The sequence below is a fragment of the Podarcis tiliguerta genome, assembly GCF_965153285.1.
Source record: "Podarcis tiliguerta genome assembly, chromosome: 12".
NCBI classification, from domain to species: Eukaryota; Metazoa; Chordata; class Lepidosauria; order Squamata; family Lacertidae; genus Podarcis; species Podarcis tiliguerta.
Window position 1 is genome coordinate 56,836,396 of NC_139545.1, and position 19,154 is coordinate 56,855,549.

At 45.4% G+C, this 19,154-nt stretch overlaps 2 protein-coding genes and 1 long non-coding RNA gene across 6 annotated transcripts in view; 1 reads left to right on the top strand and 2 right to left on the bottom strand.

Moving 5' to 3' along the window:
- Positions 1-1,217, bottom strand: part of CCDC13 (coiled-coil domain containing 13) — a 29,893-nt gene extending 28,676 nt beyond the window's left edge. Inside the window, 2 exon segments of the mRNA XM_083406290.1 lie at positions 1,039-1,054; positions 1,056-1,217. Of these exon segments, the coding sequence (XP_083262416.1) occupies positions 1,039-1,054; positions 1,056-1,202 (163 nt within the window). The 5' untranslated portion in view covers positions 1,203-1,217.
- A 4,345-nt stretch (positions 1,218-5,562) lies between these two features.
- Positions 5,563-16,696, bottom strand: LOC310661079 (HIG1 domain family member 1A, mitochondrial-like). 4 transcript variants are annotated; one of them, XM_083406859.1, is made up of 4 exons: positions 16,597-16,696; positions 10,409-10,516; positions 8,273-8,407; positions 5,563-6,935 (listed from the first exon to the last, which is right to left on the bottom strand). In XM_083406859.1, the coding sequence occupies exons 2-4, from the start codon at positions 10,509-10,511 to the stop codon at positions 6,880-6,882; spliced, it is 294 nt and encodes a 97-aa protein (XP_083262985.1). In that variant the 5' UTR covers positions 10,512-10,516; positions 16,597-16,696; the 3' UTR covers positions 5,563-6,879. The 4 variants fall into 4 exon arrangements, with proteins under 4 accessions (XP_083262985.1, XP_083262984.1, XP_083262986.1 ...); XM_083406858.1 differs by having other exon boundaries at positions 16,555-16,669; XM_083406860.1 differs by lacking the exon at positions 16,597-16,696 and adding an exon at positions 16,568-16,589.
- Positions 13,786-14,678, top strand: LOC310661144. Its single transcript, XR_014503776.1, has 2 exons — positions 13,786-13,925; positions 14,188-14,678. It is a non-coding gene; the product is annotated as an uncharacterized lncRNA (long non-coding RNA).
- Positions 16,697-19,154: the final 2,458 nt, after the last annotated feature.

Below are 19,154 nucleotides of genomic sequence, written 5' to 3' on the forward strand. Positions count from 1 at the left end.
TGTAACTTTATTTATATGTTCCCAATAGGAGGAGGGAGAATTCAAATGGGGAGGGGAAGAAACAGGCATAGCTCCCTGGGCACCACAAGCCTTTTCTTTTCTTTTTAACCATGTTTATCAATTTTGAACAACAAGCATTCATAGGATTAGTTCCCGCCCCCCATCCCACCCTTACAAAATTTAAACACAGTCCATCAACACACACAGATAAAGTTAAGGCCACTTTAAATCAAATGTAAAAGTGTATCAATCTGTAAGATTTTGGGCAGTTTATAAGCATGCTTCCTCCCCCCCTTTTTTTTGAGGCATATGAAATAAAATTAAGCCACATATTTATTAAATAACTAAATAAATTTTTATGTATACCCCACCCTTCCGGCTTCAGAAAACCGGGCTCAGGCCGGCTAACAACAAATTGAAAACACTTAACTGATGCAACAAAAAAACAGCATAAAATACAGTATAAAACGTGTCACTGAGCTGCTTCTGTTACCTTCCCTCGTGGGTTTTCTCCTCCATTAAGATAAGGTTCCCATTCAGAAGTTCAAAGAGATTTAATAATAATAATAATAATGATAATTTTTATTTATACCCCACCCACCCCAGCCAAGGCCGGGCTCAGGGCAGCTAACAAGCAATAATAAAAACAAGTTGAATGAATACAACTTAAAAACAAGATTAAAATACAACATTAAAAGATTGAAACATTAAAATATTAATAATTGTGTCCCTTTATGGCATAGCTGTCGACTTTTCCCTTTTCTTGCGAGGAATCCTATTGGGAATAAGGGAATTTCCTTTTTTTAAAAAAGGGAAATGTTGACAGCTATGCTTTATGCCGTTTTTATTTTATTTTTTGGAGGGGGGTGTCATAGACATTTGTTGGGTGGGGCAGAAGAGCATCTCTCTCTCTTTCCCCCTTTATTAGTATCATGCATTTGTAAATTGGAGGGGCACCCAAAGTCATCTAGTCCAGCCCCCTAGGAGGCTGCCAGCCTCCCCGGGAAATCACACCGCCCCCCCTACGCCAGTCCTCACCTCTTTCCGGGCCTAGGGCCGGGTCTCCCCACGCAACCCCTTTCCTGGGGGCAGAGGAAGGCTACGCGAGTCCCGGGCCTGGAAGGCGGCAGGGCCGGACTAGGCCGCAAGCCCGCCCTCGGAGTCCCAGAGCGGGACGCGGTTGCCTCGGCAACCGTTGCCATGGCAGCAGCATCCTCCTAGCTCCGCTCAGGAGGAAGGGATGCGATGGATCAGCGACGCAGCGGCGCGCAGTTTAACCCTTCAACGTCGAAATTCCAAATAAAAAATTGATTAAAAATGAGGGGTGCCCAAAAGTTGCGACGCTGCTCGGGGTTTCTAAAGAGATAACGTCATTTAGGTTCGCTTGGGAAGCGAAATGTGTGTTTAAAATGGCACAGAAATACTTAAAAATACATAAATTGCCAAATACCAAGGCATCCCAAAAAGACTGGAGATCACACGTTTCGAAAGAAATCTTAATCAGAGCAGGCTTCGCTTTTCTATACAAGAATAAAAAAAGGTTTTTTTAAAAAAAGCCAAAAATAAAAATAAATGGGGAAAATGCAGGGAATACTTCACAAAACGGTGCCCTAAAATACACACCTGGACTTGTTTCGATTAACGTCTGCAGGAGACTTGGTGGATATTTAAGTTATAATTGGAAAAAAATCTTAATTATTATTAGGAAACAGTTTAGAAGGAGTAAATAAGGAGGCCAGATACTGGATAAAAGGAAGTCTTTTATTTGGTTGTTTGTATTGTTAGGTTCACTGTATGTTATGTTCACGTTTAATGAGGGTGGATTTGTGTATTGGGGTGTTTATGTTATGTTGTAAATAAAATTCCAAAAAAAATTTAAAAAGGAAGAAAAAAGACTGGTGTAAATTTACACAGTATTTGAAGGACTTGACAACGCCAGCAGGGTTGTCAGAAGACTTGTAGTGATAATTGTTACTACCTTTTTATATTTATTTATTTAAAAGTTGTGATATTCTGAAGGAGTGAAACGTCAAATGGAAAATATATAAATGCTATGATGTAAAAAATTAACTTTGAAAACCATGAGGCGGGAGGGAGGGAAGTTGACAGGAAAGTCATACGAGGAAACGAAGAAAGGTGGACAATAAGAATGTGTTTAATTATTATAAAATGGAAATCTAATAAAAAATATTATAAAAAATAAATAAAAACAATTGCCAAGTACTTGTGTACTATATTAGTGATATTATCTTTTATAACTCATTATCATTATTATTATTTAGCATTACCTGACATATTCAGGTGAAGTTTTCGGTTTTCCAAGAGCAGTTTATGCACTTTTTTGGAGTCGTCGTCCCCCCCGCCAAGATAAATGTTGTCCAGTGGCATATTTGCATTCCTCACACCCCAAAACGTATTTTTAAGACCCCTCACTGAATAAATTTGCAAAATTAAGTTTCCCCCCCTAAAATGACAGGCCATACTGGAGGAGGGTTTGTGGGGTGGGGGGAGCCTTTGCAAAGGAGGAAAACTGAGGCTAGGATGTTGGGGGGGCATTGTTGCTGTTGTTTTTATATTATTATTTATTAAATTTGGATACCGCCCTTCATTCATGGATCTGAGGGCAGTTCACAGCACAAAACCAAGAAGTACATAATAAAAACATTAACAAAAAAATAACCCCCTTTTTTGTACCTTTATTTTAGAACTTGAGTGGAGATTTGAACCCTAGCCTCCTGGGTCCTACTTGCAAGTATTCCTGACTACTATATCACCCTCTTGCAACATAAGGGCCGAGTCTCTACCCATTCTCTCCATGTTATGCAAAATTTAATAAATTTATTTCATGTTTCCTCTTACTTGCCTTTTCTCCAAACTAGTAAGTCCCAAAGCAACCTTTCTTTCCCGTTCCCCTGATTATTTTGGTGGCTCTTTTCTTAACTTTCACTGACACAGCAACATCTGTTTTGAGGTGATAAAACCAGCTAATAGTGATAACAGAGGTTGTTGTTTTCCCCCACAGTCAGTATAAATTATATGAAATAAAAATAAGTATTTGCAGTAAACAGCTTCAGCAGTAGTACTTCAATTAATCCCACATTTTCATGCATACATACATTTGTATACTGCCTTTCCACAGCTGAAGCCGTGCTCAAGGCAGCTTACGACAGGGAGAAAACCTAACCGCAACATAACAAAAGTAGTTATAAACAGGGAATGAAATATTGAAACACAACCAACTTGCCTAGGCTATCTCACAAGGTTTTCGTTATTAGAATTCCTGCTCCATGATTGCAGTCGTGGGGTTGTTGTCTTTCACATGACGGTATGTGTTTTGACTCCACAGAGTGGGAAGTGACGGAGACAGGATTTTGTGTTACTGTTTCCGTGAAGTGGGACTGTTGTCCTTAGTTTTTTCTCTTTGCTGTTTGATGCTAGAGAGAGAGCCATGTTGCAGTGCTCCGTGTGTCGCTGTGATGTTCGGGCTGAAGAAAGCTTATGAAGCTCCCGATTGACCAGTAGGGAACATGCCAGCCGGGCATGTGTCTCTGCCAGGGTCCTACTCGAGCGTAGGCTGAACTCCTGACAGTGACATGTTATGGAATCCATCACTGGGCACCCACAGCGTGGGGCCAAGTCGGCCTCCTCGGCCTCCCTCCCTATAGAGCTCCTTGGAGGAAAAGGTGGGATGGAATAACAACAGAAAATTTGTCCTATCGGTTCTCCCCAGACCTAGCATCTATAGCCCTAAACATGAGTTTGGCAGGGACTTACTTGCCCCACTTGTGGGGTGACTGAGACAAACCCTTGATCCCTTCGTGTAAGCAAAGTTCCAAACATTTTGGGGAAGTTAATCTGCCCTTTTCTGTATGTGCTTTACAATTAATACTAATACCAATCAACCTTAGTTAATCTATGCCACGGGTGTCAAACACAAGGCCCGCGGGCCAAATCCGGCCCGCCAGACCTCGTCATGTGGCCCGTGTAGCCGCCGCCGGCCTTCACCTTTTATTCTCGCTTTTTAATTTTTTTTTTGACACAAGAAAGTTTACATGGTGCGGCTCCCTACTCGCCTCCCCCCGTCGCTCTTAAGGACGTGGCTGCTGCTTCAAATGTCCCTGCGTCTCTCAACTTGCGCCTTCGTCGTCGGGGGCCAAAGCGAGGCGGGCAGCTGGCTTCTCTCTTCCGCTCACTGCTCAAAAAGAGCAGGCGGAAGGTCAGGTCTCTCCGCGCCGCGCAGGGGGAGTCTTTCTCCTCGGATAAACTTTTTTATTCCAGCCTTGGATCTTCTCCGGGGATGCTGGATCCTCCCCGCCCGCCCCCCAAACTCCCCTTTTCTTCCAATCCTCAGCCACCTTGGAATCCCTCTTGGTGGGAGAGAAGCGTTTTTTTGTTTTTTTTAAGGAGAGTCCTCTCCCAGGGTGGGTGGCTTCGAAAGCCCCTCTCTCCTCGCACGTCCTGCTATTGCTTCCCGATCCTTCCTGGCGTGCAAACTCGCCCTGTGGGAGGCATCCTCTTCTCCTCCGCACTGGATTTCACCAGCCCGGGGATTCCCTTCCTCTTCATTTCGCCTCCCTCTCCATCTTTGCACAGCCAGCCTTTCTAGGACCGACGATGCCCGTGATCAAGTTGTTCTTTGGGAATATGGGGTGGGTGGTGGTGGTGGTGGGGTGAGTGGGAGAGAGAGAGAGGCGCGCGCACACACTCCAAACACCCTTAAAATAAATGTGAAGTGGACCGTCTACATTATTACAAAAAACAGTAATAATTGAATGCAGTGACAATAATTTATGATAATAAAGAGTGGACACATAGTCCTACAGATACAACTGGCCCTTTGAGGGTGACCAAACTGCTGATGCGGCCCCCGATGAATTTGAGTTTGACACCCCTGATCTATGCCAACACCAACTACAGTGGTGCCTCGCAAGACGAAAAGAATCCGTTCCGTGAGTCTTTTCGTCTAGTGGTTTTTTCGTCTTGCGAAGCAACCCCATTAGCGGATTAGCGCTATTAGCGGTTTAGCGGCTAATAGCGGCTATTAAAGGCTTAAGAGATTAGCGGATTAGCTGCTAAAAGGCTATTAGCAGCTTAGTGCCTTAGAAAAAGGGGGTGGGGAGCGGAAAAAAATCGCAGGAACTCGCAAGACATTTTCGTCTTGCAAAGCAAGCCCATAGGAAATTCGTTTTGCGAAGCACCTCCAAAACGGAAAACCCTTTCGTCTAGCGGGTTTTCCGTCTTGCGAGGCATTCGTCTTGCGGGGCACCACTGTACAGGAAATGCATTTCTCATGGAAAACTCAAGGCTGAGGTTTTGTGTCATTGTTTTGTTGCTGTCCGGCTCAGGAATCCTTGATGCGCATGTTTTAATAAAGTAATCAGATCTCCTGCTTTATCAAAACCTACCCTCGTGTTCTAGCTAGAGTTTGAAGCCTCTCATGCATTCCATAACTCTGTTCCCCCACAGATCTGCCTATTTTCTTTTCTACTTCTGCTCACAAGGGCAGGCAAGTATGCCGCAGAACAACACAAAAGACAAAATAACAGACTACACAGATGTGGCTTGTGGGAGAGTACAATTGTTCTCATGTACATATATTTAATAAAACCAGAGTCACTGAATTAGATTTACACTGCATTATTTAACATCACACAGAACATGATATAATCAAGGAATGCAGGCAGCCTGGCAGATAACAGAATTTTACAGATCTGAAATTCCATTTCAGCCACAGCTGTTAAGTCCCATTAATTCGTTGTGAGCAACAGGTTGACGACAGTGCTTAGTGAATTTTTTTTTTTGGGGGGGGTAATAATCAGCATCACCTGGCCGCTAACAAATACATTTTTTAAAAAAAACAACTTCTTGAAGGGCAAGTAATCTCCCCAACTTCATGAACCACTGAGTGAGCCAGTTCAAGGTTCTGCATGGTGAGTATTCTTGACGTTGTCTTCTTCTACAAGCTTTGAGCTGGCGAGGAAGACGGGGGCTGGCTTCAACATTGAGGTTTTGGCGTGATGTGATAATCAAGACCTCACCTGCTCAGGGGGAGGATCAGCTGGTGGCAACAGCATCATTTTGGCTAGCTACTGGTGGGGGGCACAACCAAATCTATGAATCCCCTGCCCAGGAGATCTTGTTTCAGCATTCCATGTTTTCCATCAAATGTTGAGAACCATGGTCTGTTTTTGATTTGGCCCCGTTATTTCACTACAAGGGTTTTCCATATGGGGCCCCCACCCTGTGCAAACAAGCCTCTTTAAAATATATGCAATACAAAGTGTGTAATTATTATTATTATTTTTAAAAAAGAATTCAAGAAACTACAATGCCCTCCAGCGAAAATAAGTGAGTTTTAGAATTTAATATTGTGTAATAAATAAAAGACAGCAAATAATTTAATCTATGGTAAGAGTTGATTGTCCACAACATTTGTTCCAAGGGAGTTTAAAGAATTCAGTGAGAGAGTTAGATTTTGTGTTCTGCTAAACACTGGTACACCTCTACCAATATTTTCTCGCTTGATTATTTCGCAAAGTAAAGGAACAGCTTCTGAAGAGGCAATTCTGGACCTCTAAGCCACAGAGTGCCTAAGTGCCAGGGATGCATAGCGAAGAAAGGGATGGATGCAAATTTTTTTTAAAAAAAGTATCAGCTGATGGTGTCACTCAAGCCAGAGAGAAGATCAGGTTTGGAGTCACTGACAACTTAATGTAGAGCAACACTGGCAGCGTAGAGGTTAACACCGTGTGTGACGTGGACAGAGTTACAGAGCCGCTCCCTTGTGCTTGTTATCACTGCAGAGCCATTTCCATGTGAGGTCTATCGCTAGAGAGTACATAAGAACACCGGCACACACAGGTTTCAACTGATGGCTTCCTAGGGCTTGGGCTTGGGCTTGGCCCAGTATTCTTGATACATGGAATAAAGGACACCTGGAAGAAGAAAAGAAAAAGAGGGTTAGGAGTTCATAGAATCATAGAGTTCGAAGGGAGCCTGATGCTGGATTCGCAGCTAAAACAACCATGGCAGATGGCCACTCAACCTCTGCTTAAAAACCTCCAAGGAAGGAGAGTCCACAATCTCCAGGGGGAGACTGTTCCACTGTCAACCAGCTGTTACTTTCAGAAAGTTTTTCCTGATGTTTAGTCTAGATCTCCTTTTTTGTAACTTGAAGCCTTCGATTCAAGTCCTACCCTCCGGAGCAAAAGAAAACAAGCTCAAAGCTATCTTTCTTTTGCTGGAAATGGAGGCAGCTCAATCCTTTTTTCTTTTGGAATATTTTATTAGTTGAATATAAGAACAACATATAATCAAATAGGTAAAGGGACCCCTGACCATTAGGTCCAGTCATGGCCGACTCTGGGGTTGCAGTGCTCATCTTGCTTTACTGGCTGAGAGATCCGGCGTTTGTCCGCTTCTGCAGACAGTTTTTCCAAGTCATGTGGCCAGCATGACTAAGCCGCTTCTGGCGAACCAGAACAGCACACGGAAACACCGTTTACCTTTCCGCCGGAATGGTACCTATTGATCTACTTGCACTTTGACGTGCTTTCGAACTACTAGGTTGACAGGAGCAGGGACCGAGCAACGGGAGCTCACCCCGTCGCAGGGATTCGAACCGCCAATCTCCTGATCGGCAAGCCCTAGGCTCTGTGGTTTAACCCAGAGCGCCACCCGCATCCCATATAATCAAATACAAGCAATCAAATACAGTTTTCCCCTAACCCCGTCCCCAAACAGCCCAAACTACGTCCAGGTAATTACATTAGTAATATAGTCAAATAAAAAATTATTTCTACAGTTGCTGGTTTAAAAAAATAGCATTCCACATGCTCCCATGTGTCTTAGGTGGTTTAAATGCATGTTCTTTCTTTGATGCATATGTAATAAAGGAGGACGACGTTATATAAAAGTTATGTAGTTTCTCACGTTGTTTTCTTTCACGTACCCTTTCTATTAACTTTTCCATCAAAATTAATTCCCAGACATAAGCATACCAAACTTCATACAGGTTCACGTTTAATGTCCTCCAGTGACCCTGATCAGTGACCCTGGTATATCCTGATCAGTGACCCGAGTGATCCGCCACCTGATTACCAGGGCTCTTGTGGCTTCCTTTAGGATCACAGAAAACAGAGTGCCCAAGCCAGGACCGTCCCAAATCAAGACACCCTCTCTCAGGGACCTTGGCAAACGGAAAGGTTTGCAGGGAAAGACGACTTGCCGCATACCTGAACAAGACACAAGACTTTCTGGTTTTGGTACGTACCGCAGGTCATGGCCCCCACAACGAAGCCCTGCGCTGCCACACGCATATGAATCAGATGAACGGACATTTTGGTGTCCCCTCTGTGCTTCAGCTTGTAGAGCCCATAGGCCACCACGGCTGCAAAACCTGAAATGCCTAGAAAAGGGGAAGAAACGAGTCAGAAGTGTCCTATAAATTCTATATTTCTTGTATGCCAGTGCAGGCGGCCACTGCAGCACCCTCAACAGAACTCTTGATTAAAATGGCTGGGGGTGACGACAACTAGTAGTGCTTGGGATCCCAAAAGTTGCTCAAGTTCATGGACGATGTCTGCACTGAACATCTCTTTCCCTCACTCCTCCATACAGCGTCACAAACTGCTTTTGAAATGTCTTTCAGTTTCAAAAGCAGCTTATCACGTACCACAAGGCGTGTGGAGTCTCGGGGCCACAGGCCAATCTTGACTCATTAGGCCATTTCCCCAAAGCATATTTATCACACTGCCCGCTATATACAGAGGTGGTTTTTAAATCCCTTGCTTGTCCAGGAAAGGTGTCTGTCCCCGGTGGAGAGGGTTCTCTGGCTGATCAGCGACGCTAATGCTCCAGTGACTTACAATGTGTCCCACTTTGTGCTGGTGGCAAGAAAGATCAGGAAGAAAAACCTGGACAAAATTGCAGTAAGCTGCAAGGGAGATTCGGAGGTCTAAATGGGAAAATATTGTATGCCATGTGGAGTCTCCAATCTATGGGTGCACCTGCATTTTATGATTTTCATGGTTCAGGCAGTGGCTGTTTTTTATATACAGTTATATAGTTATATAGATACTTCTCTGATAGTGTTTGTATGGTTTTCTCATGGCCTTTGGCTAGTACAATAAAGCTTGTTTACTGACCCAAAGCATGGCAACCCCACACTTGATGTCCCATGTGACTCCGCCTTCCTGGAACAAGCAGGCTTCACATTAGGTGTGGGGCAAGAATTGACATGGCTATAAAGGAATGATCAGGAGCTTACAGTGAGCTCTCGATTGTTCCTTGGCTAGACCAAGAGGCACATGGGAGCATAAAACTGTTGTTAAAATGAAGGGTGTGTGTTTATTTTAGGAGCCATTTCAACTGAAACCACTTCCTCCTACCATAGAGAAACCTGTTTCTGGAGCTTTAAAAGCAGTGTAGGACACTTTGCAAAAGGGCTTTCAAACAACCCCACGACGCGCTCTGATGTCCCAATAGATGGGCTTCAAAATGCAGCATCGCGAGACAGCATAGTATTGTGAGTGACAAGTATGTGGCCCTGCCAATTTGTCCCTTCCAGGGGGTGGGGAGATAAGGATCTGGTCCACCAGTCAGAAAATGTTAAAGGTTCCCCCACAAGGATGTAAAGCCAAGGTCTGCCATCTGAAAAAAAATCAAGTTTAAAGCCCATCCCACTCTACTCCCACTGATGGAATCAGGTGGTTCTTTGGATTCTGGCCAAAGTTTAAGGACACCAGTGAAACTTGACTCGTTAGAGGGTACCGTAACTACTTCTATGAACAGTGTGCCTTGATATTAAGCAGGATACAGAGTCAGATCTGGCCTGAAAAGACTTTACCAGTGCTCCCTAATCAGTTAGGCTGTGTATCTACAGCAGTGACCACAGGAGGGATAATGACTTGGAGGAGAGCTGTGGTGCATCTGCAGCAGAAAAACCGGACGCCTCCATCTTCCCCAGCTGCAGCAAAACATGTCTCTCCCATATCAGTCCCTACAGCCACAGCAGGCGCTGTGACTCTTGACTTCACCTCCGAAGGCACACTCTTCCACTGGCTCCTGAGACAGACGGATGCCAGCCATTTCTAGGCGCAGTGTCAGTCCCCAATTTTTAAGGCATCGAGGACCAGGGTGGGGTGGGCTTGTACCAAAGCCATTTGAAAATCAAGAAAAGGGCCAATTTAAAACAAGTGACTCACTGACAATTGTACAAATCCTGCCACTAAGTCATGTTAAATTTACAGCTATATGAGAGAGTTATATACATCAGTATGTACTGACTTTTTGCCCTGTAGACATTTAGGACTAAACCTCCTATATTTCCAACCAAAACACTAAGAGGGCAATTGTGTATCTCAAAAAAAAATAAAATATGGTAATTGCAAGTGTCAGAGGGGCTTACCAATTGGGACAAATGGAGATTCCCGGGATTTTCTTATTAGTTTTGAGGTTTGGCTGTCGTCTGTTTCATAGGTAGGGAGAGGACTTTCTGAATTGGATGCCATGATAACTTCAAGGAGAGAAGTGAACACACATTTAAAAACAACAACAACAACTGATTCATGACCTAACTCAATTTTTCCTTTAAGAGGATATTGACTTTTGAATTTGCTATAATAAATTACATATAAACACGTAACACTGTCGTTCAAATATCAGATACAGAGTCAAACCTCAGCTCCCAAATGCCTCCATTTTGGAATGTTTCGGCTCCCAAATGCCAGAAACCCAGAAGTAAGTGTTCTGGTTTTCGAATGTTTTTTGGAAGACGAACACACGAAGCTACTGCAACCAATCAGAAGACGTGCTTCGGTTGTCGAACATTTCGGAAGCCGAATAGGCTTCCGGAACGGATTACATCTGACAACCGAGGATTGACTTTATGCAAGAATAGAAATTTTTTATTTACTTTATTATTTAACAACATGTCCAGCTTAATAGTAAAACAACAACAAGAGGTGGTTTACAAGAGGAGTAAAACAATATTTTTTTTTTTATAAAGACAACAATTCAAAACATTTTTAAAGCAGTAGAATCGGGCAGAAGCAAAAAACACTCATCAGTATTCTACAAATCTGGCTAAGTTTGTCCAAACAAAAATGGTGTATAGAAGGCACCACAAATAATACAGTAAAGGCACCGGACAACAGGCAAGGAGTTTCAAAGCATGGGCGCTGCCATACTAAATGCTTTGCAGGGGGTTGGACTCGATGGCCCTTGTGGTCTCTTCCAACTCTATGATTCTATTATTCTAAATGATCCTTTTCTTACGAATTAAACAAGGATTATGTGACACCTATTAACAGTGCCAATCTCGCAGATCGAGGCAGTCAAGGCAGCACATATGTATGCGGTACGGTGATCTCACAGGTTAAGTTATCAATACTAACCATCCAACAAAGGTTATAGTTTAAAGACAAGGCAATAGCACTGAAGTTGGCCACAGAATCGTAGACTTGGAAGGAACCACGACGGTCATCTAGTCCAGCCACCTGCAATGCAAGAATCTCTCGCCCAACATGGGTTCAAACCTATGATCCTAAGTTTAATAGTCTTATGCCCTACCAACTAGGCTACACACCATGGCACCAGGAGAGCTGAGGGCCAGATGGGAATGGCCTGGAGGGCCTCATCCAGGTCTTCAGTTCCCCAGACCCATTGGCCTTTAATATGAATTCAGCCTGATCTTTTATTTCCCTTCTCTTCCCTCCCTCTCCCCTTTTATTAAGATTACCCACTCTGAGACCCCACAGCTAATTCTCCCCTGGCCTCCTCGCTGGCCCAAGTAGGACTAATTCAGCCAGCTAGTCCTGGGGATTATCTAATGCTTATTAGATGGATTTCCCCTAAATTGATTTCTGAATTTTATTGTTGTTCATGTCTTTATACTGTGTTTTTAGACTGCTTCTACAATAGAATGTTTTAAATCTGTTGTTAGGCACCCTGAGCCCGGTTTTCTGAACCGGGAAGGGCGGGGTATAAATTAAAAAGATTATTATTTATTATTAAAGGGAATATTAATTTAACCCAGGCATAGGCAAACTTGGCCTGCCAGCTGTTTTGGGATTACAACTCCCATCATCCCTGACTACTGGTCCTGTTAGCTAGGGATGATGGGAGTTGTAGTCCCAAAACAGCTGGGGGGGGGCGAGTTTGCCGATGCCTGATTTAACCACGCCTATCCCAATACACATGGGTGAGTTATATCCCTGGACTATGGGGGAAAGTTTGGAAGGTAGGTACTTGCAGAGCCCACCCTCCTTCTGTATCCGGTCACACAACACTGGATCCATACTTCTAGCTGCCTGATTCTTCCAGACCCTTCCCTGGTTATCATGGAAGAGCCAAATCTCTTGCTGTTTTAAAGAAATCGCTACCTTATCGCATACCAGGCCCCCTTATCTCAGTCTGTCCTCTCATACCGAGAAAGCTTGCATAGCTCCAGCTGCTTGCCCTTGAATATATTCAAAAGTATATAGCTGCCTCCTGTGTCTCTGCAGAATGTTCTGCTCTGAGCTTGACCCCCTCAATCTGCAGGGATGCGGAGAGGGAAGCAAGAAATATCCGCTGCCCTTTTTGCCCCTGGAGCAATCAGTCGCTCCCAACAGAGACATCAGAATTACTGTATTTTTCGCCCTATAGGACGCACTTTTTCCCCTCCAAAAATGAAGGGGAAATGTGTGTGCGTCCTATGGGGCGAATGCAGGCTTTCGCTGAAGCCTGGAGAGCAAGAGGGGTCGGTGCGCACTGACCCCTCTTGCTCTCCAGGCTTCAGGAGAGCCCCAGCGCCAGCCCCACAAGGTCGCGGGACAGAGGGAGGCGGAACGCCGCCATCCCGCTGTCTCCCGCAGTGGTTTGGAGGCTGACGGCGGGGAGACCCCGCCACCAAACCCGCAAACTCCAGGGACAGTGGGGAGGTGCAGCGCGTCGTCCCGCTGTCCCCGGACCTGATCTGAAGGTGGGCGGCGGGGAGAAGAGCGCTTCTCCCCGCTCCCGGTCCCACAAGCGCCTGGGGGGGGGGGAATAATTTTTTCCCCCTTTATTTCCCCCCCAAAAAACTTGGTGCGTCCTATGGGCCGGTGCATCCTATGGGGCAAAAAATACGGTATTTGCCCTCCAAGGAGTCAGTTCATTGACGCAGGAACACCAGAGTTACAAAGGCAGGTTAAAGATTCACTCCTTAAGAGGGACTCTGCCTTTGGTCACACCACCAGGTTTCATTCAGGGGAAAAGTCTGCCTTACCAAAAGTCTTATATCAGGGGTTGGCAACCTAAAGCCCATGGGCCACAAGCAGCCCATGGGGGTCGTTTAACTGGCCCTAGACCCCTGCCGCCCGCTCGGTTGGCTCCCGTGTGCCACACTAAACTGGCGTGGAGGAGAGCAGGGACCGCCTGCCGCGACACTGGCCAGCTTCCCATTGGTGGCAGGAAGCTCTTGCAGCCAATGGGAAGCTGTGCACACCTCCTCCGCAAAGGAAACCTAGGTGTCTGTAAGACCGTGAACCGGCCCAAGCCACAAAAACTTTGCCGACCCCATCTTAGGGTAAAGGGACCCCTGACCATTAGGTCCAGTCATGGCCGACTCTGGGGTTGCGGCGCTCATCTCGCTTTACTGGCCAAGGGAGCCGGCGTACAGCTTCCGGGTCATGTGGCCAGCATGACTAAGCCGCTTCTGGCGAACCAGAGCAGCACACGGAAACGCTGTTTAGCTTCCCGCCGGAGCAGTACCTATTTATCTACTTGCACTTTGACGTGCTTTCAAACTGCTAGGTTGGCAGGAGCAGGGACCGAGCAACGGGAGCTCACCCCGTCAAGGGGATTCGAACCACCAACCTTCTGTCTGGGAAGTCCTAGGCTCTGTAGTTTAGCCCACAGTGCCACCCGTGTCCTGACCCCATCTTACACCAACTTTAAATACCGTATTTTTCGCTCTATAAGACGTACCAGACCACAAGACACACCTAGTTTTTGGAGGAGGAAAACAAGAAAAAAAAATATTCTGAATCTCAGAAGCCAGAACAGCAAGAGGGATCACTGCGCAGCGAAATCAGTGATCCCTCTTGCTGTCCTGGCTTCTGGGATAGCTGCGCAGCCTGCATTCGCTCCATAAGACGCACACACATTTCCCCTTACTTTTTAGGAGGGAAAAAGTGAGTCTTATAGAGCAAAAAATACAGTAAGCTTTTGTTGCTACACACAGGGTTTCCCCCACTACTTCTTCTGAGGACACAAAGTTCCCATGGCCTTCAGTTGTTTTAGCAGTCCATCCTGTTTGCGTCACCGGCCCCCATAATCTTTGCTCCAGTTGCATCAGAACTTCACTGCACGCTCCCTTCCGGATGTGAGTGTCTCCAATTGCATCATCATAGAAATGCCGGCTTTCCTGGCTATGCAAACCCCAAGTCTCCGCTCTGCAACTTGCCAGCTACTCCCAAAACCACGTGCCTAGGCTCATTTTACAGTAGCAGCGACTTTAGCAACTTCAGTCACTCCCATTTCCTCCTCCAGCACACTCCTCCTAACTGCTTTTCCCAATTCCTTCCTTTCTACTGCCCCTAAAAAAGGTGGACCATGAAGAGTTGGGGGGGAATGAGAGTCATTTTAAGGAAAGAGTCCTTTATTTTCTTCTCTCAGACAAGATCCTTAACAATCTACCCTTTAAAGTATCCCTCAAATTAGCGTCTATAGCTGGTGGTGGGGAGATTACTCCCCAGGCTAGTTCTTCATTCAACCTCCTGTAAGAGGAAACAATGAGTGGTTTCCGAAATAAGATGCCAGAAAGAATTTCCAGACACCAAAGCTATTGCTTATTGAAGACTATAAAATTATTAGTATTAATTGAAAGTATTAGTCGCCCTTTTTGCCACAGCAACTCAAAGAAACGCACATTACAACATTCCACCCGCTCTAAATGGACATGGATTGTTAAAAGCAAAGGGCCTTGTTAAAATGGGAATTTTTTTGGCCTGAATTATCTTGAAGTCACAATTGTATCACTGGCTGTCCGGCATTTAGGAAGGGTCCAGAGGGGGGAAAGGATAAATGGGACTTTACAAAGCTCTGTTCCACAATGAGTGGCTATCGACTCCAGCCCCACCAAAAACCTACAATTCCAGTTAATATTTAAATCTTAGAATAGCTTTGGAAGTGGATATAGGCTGTAGGGTTAGAAGTAGAAGATAGTGTATTTTAAAACAGTATTATTTGCAAGTGACAAAATGTGAAGATATTTACGGTTAAACTAAGTGTGATTTTAAAAAATGGTTAGAAATTATGATATATGTAAACTGCTAAGGATGAAGTAAAATGAAAATCAGATAGGGGGGACTTGGGGAAGCCCACATAACCATGTTTAGAAAAAATAAGGACAAGACAAGAATTTGTTTGTATTGTTTGTTTTTCCCGTTTGTATTGTTTTATTTGTGTTATAAAACGAATAAAAAAATTTTTGGGGAAAAATCTACAATTTCAGAAACACTTTCTGGGGCCTCCTGCCCTCCCCCAGCAGCGACTCCAGAACTCCAGCATGTGGTTGCAGTTAAAGGGCTGGACTGGGGGGTGGGGGTGGACACGGGTTCGACTCCTGCCTGGCCCTGAAGCTCAAACAGTGACCTTGGCCTCTCTCTGAGCCTCCTGGCCTACCTGGTAGGGTCGTTTTGAGGGAAGCAAAACATGGAAGCTAAACCACCTGCGGGGGGTGGGGGTGGGAGAGAAGGCAAGGCATGTATTTTAATGTTGTACTTTAATCTCCACCCCCATCGTTCTGCCCGGACGCTGAGGTCCAGCTCCGAGGGCCTTCTGGCGGTTCCCTCATTGCGAGATGCAAAGCCAGGCAGAGGGCCTTCTCGGTGGTGGTGCCCCCGCTTTCGAACGCCCTCCCACCAGATGTCAAAGAGATAAATAACAACCTGACATTCAGAAGACACCTGAAGGCAGCTCTGTTCAGTTTTTAATGTGTGACATCTTAGTGTATTTTTGGTCTTTGTGGAAGCCGCCCAGAGCAGCTGGGGAAGCCCAGCCAGATGGGCGGGGTACAAATAATAAATTATTATTATTATTATTATTATTATTATTATTATTATTATTATTTTGTTTTTAAGTTGTATTTCAATCGTTTTTATACCTAGTGTTAGCCGCCCTGAGCCTGGTCTTGGCTGGGGAGAGAGGGGTAGAAATTTATTATTATTATGAGGGGAGAGAGGGGTAGAAATAATTTATTATTATTATAGAGGGGAGAGAGGGGTATAAATAATAATTTTTATTTTTATTTTTATTATTATTATAGAGAGGAGAGAGGGGTATAAATAAAATTTTATTATTATTATTATTATTATTATTATTGAGGGGAGAAAGGGGTATAAATAAAACTTATTATTATTATTATTATTATAGAACAGCCAAAGGAAACTTTGCAAAAATAAAGTTTCACCGTCAGATTAAAACCTTATTTTTTATTATTAAAGCAGGCTCCCCCTCCCCCAGAAGAAAGGCCTCCTTAAACAGGCCCCCTCCCCGAAAACAACCCCCCCTGGTGAGCCCCCCCCTCACCTCAGCAGCCGCTCTGACCCCGAAGGAGACCCTGCAACTCACGTGCGTCACAGCCGCCTCCGAACCGGCTTTCTGCCGAGCTCCCCTGCCGCGCACGCGCCTGCCTTCCCCTTCGCCCCGCCCCTTCCGGCCCTGGCGCCGGGAAGACCGCAACTCCCAGAAAGCACCGCGCCGCCCCGAGTGCCCCATTGGTGCACGTGACCCGGATGTGCCTCCCGGTTTCGCAACTGGCCGCCTTTTCCTCTCCGAGCTGGGGTTTAACTGTCAATCACCGTATCCCGCGGCCAATCAAGGAGGAGGAGGGCGGTTACGCAAGGCCGGCGCGGGTTTCTTAATGGAAGGGGAGTGAAGGGCAAAGGGAGGGGCTTCCTCTCCACTCCCTCCATTGAGAAAAGGAGAGGGCAGTGCGGTGCAATGGTTAGTGCGGCTGACTAGGGCCTGGGAAGCCAGGGTTCAAACCCAGCGTCAGCCATGGAGCCCCCAGGGTGATTTTGAGCTGGTTACATTCTCTCTTTCTCTCATTCTAATCTACCTCGCAGGGTTGTTGTTGTTTCTTTGTTTATTAAATTTGTTTTTGTTTTATTATGTATTTTGTGTTCTCGTTTTGTACAGTGGTACCTTGCCAACAATGGGACACGGGTGGCGCTGTGGGTTAAAACCACAGAGCCTAGGACTTGCCGATCAGAAGGTCGGCGGTTCGAATCCCCGCGACAGGGTGAGCTCCCGTTGCTGGGTCCCTGCTCCTGCCAACCTAGCAGTTCGAAAGCACACCAGTGCAAGTAGATAAATAGGTACCACTCCAGCGGGAAGGTAAATGGCGTTTCCGTGCGCTGCTCTGGTTTGCCAGAAGCGGCTCAGTCATGCTGGCCACGTGACCCCCAAGCTGTCTGCGAACAAACGCTGGCTCCCTCGGCCTATAGAGCGAGATGAGCGCCGCAACCCCAGAGTCGGTCACGACTGGACCTTTACCTTTACCTTGCCAACAAAGGTCCGTACAGTGGTATCTCGGGTTAAGTACTTAATTCGTTCTGGAGGTCCGTTCTTAACCTGAAACTGTTCTCAACCTGAAGCACCACTTTAGCTAATGGGGCCTCCTGCTGCTGCCGTGCCGCCGGAGCACAATTTCTTTTCTTATCCTGAAGCAAAGTTCTTAACCCGAGGTAATATTTCTGGGTTAGCAGAGACTGTAACCTGAAGCGTCTGTAACCTGAAGCGTACATAACCCGAGGTACCACTGTATAGTTAAAGCTCTGGTTTTCCCAGTAGTGATGTATGGAAGTGAGAGCTGGACCATAAAGAAGGCTGATTGCCAAAGAATGGATGCTTTTGGATTATGGTGCTGGAGGAGACTCCTGAGAGTCCCATGGACTGCAAGAAGATCCAACCTCTCCATTCTGAAGGAAATCAGCCCTGAGTGCTCACTGGAAGGACAGATCCTGAAGCTGAGGCTCCAAGACTTTGGCCACCTCATGTGAAGAGAAGACTCCCTGGAATGGTTCACTGTATTTTTCTGGCGTGAGCTGCTCCGAGATCTTCAAATAAAGGAGTTTGCGTGAGGGGGTCATTGGCAATTTTGGGTTTGCTTGTTATGTTATGCATTCTGTATTTTTATGTGACTGTCGGATAAATTAGGGCTGTATATAAATGTAATAAATGTCTTGTGGTCCTGGGCTGCCCAGACAAGAATATTGCACCCCAAAAAGAGGCAGCCTGTGCAAAAGGAGGGAGCGTCTCTCCATCTTTCCCCCTCCCTGCAAAATCCAGACACCCCCTCCAAGTTGGGGCTGCAAAACTAAGTGCACCAGAGGCATTTGTGAAGATTTTTAAAAAACAAAACAGGGTGATCCCTTTCCCCCCCCTGCTTACAGTCAACAATGGGAAAGGGAGAGAACAGGGAAACAAGGAAATTGTGGCAATATCTCTTCATAAAGTGCCATGAACGATTAACCCAAGCCATGTCCAAAGTCCATTTTGGGGGCCTAATCCAGCCCCTGTGGCAGTTTATTTCCTGGGGTACTCAACAACTTTGGGATAAAATCCTAAAAAAGGTGCACAACTTTGATTGGCCCTTTGGTTGTCCCCCACGGCCCTTCACTTCACTTTGCAAAAAAATTGCACACCACTGGCACCATTTGGTGAAGGTGCAATAGCCCCCGAGGGAATCAGTTCTGGCAGAAGAGGAGCCAAAATGCCTAACCTCTCCCTCAGTTTCTAATTCCAGATAGGTGCGTCGTGCAATGAGGTAGAAGCACCAATGCAAATAAACTTGCATGATAAGGCACAAACCAATGTGACTGATGGGCATGTTGTAGTTTTGTCGCTTTATATCCTTTCAATCGATTGATTGTACTGTGAGGGTGCGTTTTTTTATTATTTCGCATCGACATGTTCTTCCTTCGCCGTTTGGGCCCAAAGGCTGTATAGAAATAAACCACATCGTAATACATGCTGTAAGTTGTCTGCTGAGTGGAGCTGAGGAAAAAGTTCTGGTCTAAAACCCCTGTGATCTCTTGCTTCAAATCAGAAACTGCGTTATTATTATTTTTACATGGTTTGATTTTTTTAACCGAACACTCCAGCTTTCAAATACATAACATACA

Excerpts from the sequence above, each read along its gene's own strand:
- LOC310661079 (XM_083406859.1), bottom strand. The coding sequence starts at position 10,511 with ATGGCATCCAATTCAGAAAGTCCTCTCCCTACCTATGAAACAGACGAC. Across the intron at positions 8,408-10,408 it reads ATCTCCATTTGTCCCAATTG|GCATTTCAGGTTTTGCAGCC; the intron begins GTAAGCCCCTCT and ends CCCCTTTTCTAG. Across the intron at positions 6,936-8,272 it reads TGTGGGGGCCATGACCTGCG|GTGTCCTTTATTCCATGTAT; the intron begins GTACGTACCAAA and ends TTCTTCTTCCAG.